The following is a 5,802-nucleotide window of genomic DNA, read 5'->3' as shown; positions in this document are numbered from 1 at the left end:
AACACAAAAACAAAAGTGTCAGCTTTTAAACCAACATTAAACATTCAAAATACCTTTCGTAAATTATTAGTATTAGCAGTCTTACTAGTACAGGTACAATACCTTAATATTAAGCAGAACTGATCTAATTCCTCCAGTTAATATCACATTAGTAAACTGGGAAAAGTTCTGGAGAAGTCAAAAAAACAAACAAAGACCTTAACCGTTATAGTTTCTTCCCAGTAAAACCTGGGTACTTGTCTTGTAAAATAGATGCAGGTATTCTCTATACTCTTTCAGGTTGTTAAAAACATTCCAAAGGCGGGCCTAACGTTAGTTGATTTTTGTTTCTATGGAAACATATACTTACTGGACTCGGTCATTCTTGTTTTTCTTGGCTGAGTAATATAAATACAGAAACACATATACAAAGACATGTAGCTTATGAATCAGCATTCAGCTGGGTCTTCAAACTACAATCTAGAACGAGAACAAAGCTATTTTAAGGCCTGCAATGTGACAGCAGCCCCCTGTGTTTAATGAACTGTAGCAGAGAACCTACAGAAAGGTGTCCTTTTGAGTATGTGACAACATACTCACCTGCTTGGATTCAAAACTCTTAAGAAATCCTATATTCATCTAACAGGTAACATTGATAATATTATTACTATAGTATTGACAACCAATTCATAGTGTGTGTCTATTGCAGTAATATTGTATTCTGATTTATCTAACTTGTGCTCAATTTACAGTGCTGGCATTGAGATATGGCTGTACTAATCTACATGGATGTGGAAGTATTACATTCAAAATTGTGATCTTTTAGTGTCCCAGGAAAGCATATAGAAATCTTCTGTGGCAAGTCAGAAAGCAAGCATTAATAGAGTTTAAAAAAAAAAAAAAAAAAAAAAAAAAAAAAACATACATTCCAAGTGATACACTTAAAGATTAACTTCAAGTGATACTTTATATCTTATACGCTTTCAAAATATTTATTTCTTACCTATTTAATATCCTTTTTTGGGTGTTGCTGAATCATTCTTATGTTGAAACATCTGTCATTGGATTTACAAAGTTTCTTTTAGCATTTAGCATTTATAGATCATTTACCAAGTGTACTAACTAAAAAAAAAATTAAATAAAATAAAAAAAACATCTTTATTGGCCATGTTAAATAGAGATCAAAGTAAGGGACACACAGAATAGGACACTACACGTTAAATAAATTATTATGAACATGGAGACAATATGAATTATTCCTTTACATACAGCTCTAGAAGACATTTACTTATATAACTCCATATGTAACTGACAGAGGACAGATGATTGGTTCATACTTGTTCTTTGTTTTTAAACCAGTGCTGATCTTGTATGTCTTGCAGGTGTACACATTCCTTTAAAATCATTTAATTACCCCATTCAATAAACTAGAACATGTGACAGGCTCTGGCAACCACCAACCAACCACCATCTATCAAGCCTCTAGAGAGCTACTGTCTTAGATCAGGCCTGAAACTGACTTGCAACGGGTAGATTTCACTTTTATTTATTACTTATACAGGCACCACTTCCTGGAAGGCTGGAAGGTGAGAGAGAGCTCCTATATTATATATATATATATATATATATATATATACTATATATATATATAGATATATATATATATATATATTATTTTGTGTCGGTCCTTCTGATAGACTTAATTGGAACCTTACGTTGTTAAAATTTAGTCCAGTAGGCTATGCAGGGAAGAATATATAATTTTAAACCTAGTAGTTGAAGTAGGGAATGAAATTGTATTTGGTCACAAGAATACTTTCCCCGGTATCCTTATATTTATACACAGATCTTTACATTCATGCATGATGCCACCCTTGCTGAGATAAAAAAAAAAAAAAAAAAGGCATAAAAAATTACTCCTCCTGCATGGAGAGGTGAAATGTTATTTATAAGAAAAACAAAATGCAAAATTATAAATAAATGATATATACATTTTTAGTTCACTTTACAACAGTTATAATTGACTAGAAGCCATCATTGGTAATATCAAAAGAACACTCTGCATTAAAGAACTGGCACATCCCTAACATTTATAATGTTCTGAATAGACACGGTAGTTAAAGAAAGCCAGCAATCATTATATTCCAGTGAGTAAAGTTAATAAATTCAAAACAACAGGGGAAAAAATAGCTTAGTACAAAAAACAGATTTCTTTATACAATAAATCAGTGCTTACAGATATATATTTTCAACAAATACACACGTCTTATCTCAATTCTGTACAGTTCGTCTGTTAGTAATGCTTAATCTGAATTATAAAAAGTAGGGCACATTTTTTGAGCCATCACAGAATAGAATATTAACCAGCATGCTGCCTGATAGTGATAAGAAATTTTATTGTTATTCCGTTAATTAGCTACCAATAAAAGGTGCAAATCAAAAAAAAAAAAAAAAGATAACAGTCAGTTATTAACTACTTAGGATAACCCCAGTACATACCAAATACAAAATTAAATCCAAGTAGACAAATGTTTTGGCTAGTGATTTCATCAATGTATTGGTAACTAACAAAAACATTTGTCTACCTTATTTTAAAAGTTGCATTAGTGTTTATGAAGTTAAAGATAAATAGAGGCTGTTCTATATTCATTGAAGTCACCCATCAAGTACAGTAACAAGTCTGGATAAGCAGCTTGTGTTATTGTTTTTATTCCAGTCCATTCAATGAAGTTTATCTGCTCTTTAAATAATGGTTCTCTCTGTAGTTGTACCTGAGACTAAAATATTTTTTATACTGCTTTTTCATGGCCCACCAGGCCAACTCATTTAGAAAACTTGAGCCAAATTATTTAGTATACTGTGTTTTGAATACAAAAAACTATGACTTTAAAGAATACATACAGATGTAGATATACTGTTTGAACAAGTCTCCACAAGCATTGTAATAAAATAAATATTTCCACTGTCTAACAAGATCCTTAAGTAGAACATTTGTCAACCTCAATGTAGAAATGAATGCTTCTGTTAGTGATATTTCAGTTTTGAAAATATTTTAAATGGTGTTTTCTTTGTGTTTTAAATCACAAGCAATTTTTTAAAACATCAAAGTCACACATGTCTTTGTTTTGTCAATAGAGCGCTGGCAGTTGAAAACAGCTTTTCAAAATACCATTTTCATAAATTTATATAAATTAAGTCGCAGTATGACATTTCCAACAGTATCTACAGATTCAGAAAACAAAAAACGCTTTATATTTTGGGTTAATCACCATTTGGGATTGTTCTTTCGGGTTTGATTTTTTTTAAACACTTCATACACACATCTCATTTGTACCACAGAGACAACACGTTATAAATAATTTTACCTGGTTGCCCAAGAAAGTTGTTACTATGGTAATATCCAGGCATTCAGGCGCAATATATTTTGTGATGCATACAGTCTACACCAAAGGCTGGATACAGATAACAACATTGTTGAACCATATAAAACAAAGAACGTCAGCAATATTCTTTTTGATCATTTTGAATAGAATGCCACATAAAACATGTAACAGATGTTGGTGTTTTCCTCAAAAGGAAAGATCAAGTTGCTAAGAATTTCTCTTTAAATGTTAATGAAATTATGCACACGGAATGTCTTGACAGTGAAGACGGGCCTTTATCAAACCACCCCCTTCACATGTGGGCTGATTTCTTGCACCAAATATTATTTATTTAAATTATTTATTGATGTACTCTTTGGCTGATTCTGCAACATCTATCGGCCATCTAACCAGCAGGAACATGTACCGTCCGGATGAGGCAGTATCTGTGCTATTCAGCTGATGTCCTTTGTGGAAACTACAGAGAAATGCAAACCAAAGGGAGTGGACCTTGACTGGATATAAAAGTCAAGTTCTTTTGGCACTGACATACATACCCACACATAAACACAAACACAAACACACACATACACACACATATAAAATGCCTCTTTGGGCTATTTTTTTTTTGTTGTTGTTGGTTTTTAAATTTTAAATTTTTTTTTTAATTCCAAGTCTCTCGCTGGATTTTTGTTTAGAGGCCTAGTATGTTTACTAAACCACTCCAAATAAAATTAAATACAAAAATTATAAATAAAATAACAAATCTTCCAATATATATTTGAGTGGCGTATTAGGAGTATAATCCTAATAGTTTACAGAGTCCCAGGGGGGGGCCCCCCAAAAAAAAGTTTTTCATGTAAATTTTGCTGTGTGAAAGCAGTCAGGCTAATGTTTTTTTTTTGCACTAAGGTGTTTTTACAAAGGTTCAGATATAATATATATTATTAATTCAGTCTTATTTTTTTTTCTTCAAGTTCCCCACCCAGTTCTCTCAGTCTCTATCTGAGGCTGCAGCTGCAGGACTAAAATAGCTGAAGCCGGATGCAGTTCGTGGTGAAATAAAAAAAAAAAAAAAAAGAAACAGGAGGAATCTGAGGCCTGCTGGCGGGAGGGTGAATCAGACCTCGCTCTCAGTGGAGGGCTTGCGCTGGATCTCCCAGCCTGTGTCTGGCAGAGAGCTGTGTCGCTCGGGCGTGGTCGCCGTGGTGGTGTGGACGCTGCTGCACTCGGATTGCTGCTCCTCCTGTAGCAGCTGCTCCGTCTCTGTGTCGTCCAGTGAGCCGCTGCTGCTGGCCTGCAGGGACACCGTGTCCGTCTTCATGCAGACGTGATCTCGCAGGATCCCGCCCCGCGAGGGCTTCATCTGCTTCAGGTCCTCCCAGTACAGCTCGTCGCTGGATAGCAGGCAGATCCCCTCCACAATCTTGATCTTCTCCTTGGTGTAACTGTTGTCAATGCTGGTCTGAGGGTTAAAACAGCAAAACAGGGAGTCAACACTGTGAAGCAGCACCAACTCGGCAATCCACCACCTCAAATGTGCAGGAAAACAAAACATCAAGCAGTTTGATATACAGACATCCTCAGCATATGGACCATTACAAGTTGAAGACAATTTGAACAGTCCCTAATTATAAGACTATTTAGATGTGTATTAGAGGGGTTCCACTTTATGTACAGCTTCCCCTTCGTCTCTCTTTTGAGCTACATGGCAAAACCAAAAAAAAGTAAGAGTAATGTGTATAACATTAAAAAAAGAGATGTGGGAGGCCCACATATCTTTAACCTGAGAGCTATTTAAAAGACGGTTTCGTCAAGGTTTTGTATGTGTTAAATAAAGTTTGGTATTTAGGAAACTGTCGGAAAAGCAACCAGGAATGGTCTAGAACAGTTTTGTGAATATCTTGCTGTATTTAACCAATCAAAACACTGTTAAAAAACAAATGAATGAATAGGACTCCTAGTCGTTAACAGAACGCAAAAGGTTGATCTTTTGCCAATGAAAGTCAATGCAATTGTAATTCTAGTTTATTTGAGTCGTATAGTAAAAAGGCATAGCGGGCCAGGCATTCCATCAGTGAGACAGCAGAGAACATTAGTTGGTACAAGGTTGCACTTCTCATTCATTAGGATAAGTCAGCAAAACAACACAGAGGAACAGGAGAGTGAGTTTTTAGTAATTTCATGCACAACCTTTTGGGATCTCCATGCTGAAGAAAGATATTTGCTATAGCAGTAAAACAATGGGGGAGTAAGAAAAGCTGCATTAAATTTCCCAGTATTTATACTAAATATATACAAAAGTCTGTTAGTTCTTTCTATTGAGGAGGGGGGTTTTTCCTCATTCAATCATGCCACTGGAGTACCTGGGGTAGGAACGTGGAAGAGAGGTCAGAAGAGAAAAGGTGAAAGGGACTCATAAGGGTCAGAGAGCTGTGATGGAGAAAGGAAAGCGTGAGCA

The 5,802-nt window shown here is 35.1% G+C and overlaps 1 protein-coding gene across 1 annotated transcript in view; it reads right to left on the bottom strand.

The window, feature by feature from the left end:
- Positions 1-4,734: 4,734 nt before the first annotated feature.
- LOC121294831 (low-density lipoprotein receptor-related protein 4-like) overlaps positions 4,735-5,802 on the bottom strand; it is a 36,204-nt gene continuing 35,136 nt past the window's right edge. Inside the window, exons 37-38 of the mRNA XM_041218946.1 lie at positions 5,708-5,774; positions 4,735-4,806 (exon numbers count right to left, since the gene is read on the bottom strand). Of these exons, the coding sequence (XP_041074880.1) occupies positions 5,733-5,774 (42 nt within the window). The 3' untranslated portion in view covers positions 4,735-4,806; positions 5,708-5,732. The remainder of the gene's footprint in view (positions 4,807-5,707; positions 5,775-5,802) is intronic.

This window comes from Polyodon spathula, chromosome 19 (genome assembly GCF_017654505.1).
Source record: "Polyodon spathula isolate WHYD16114869_AA chromosome 19, ASM1765450v1, whole genome shotgun sequence".
In the NCBI taxonomy this organism is placed as follows: domain Eukaryota; kingdom Metazoa; phylum Chordata; class Actinopteri; order Acipenseriformes; family Polyodontidae; genus Polyodon; species Polyodon spathula.
This window is presented reverse-complemented; position numbering and strand designations above follow the sequence as displayed.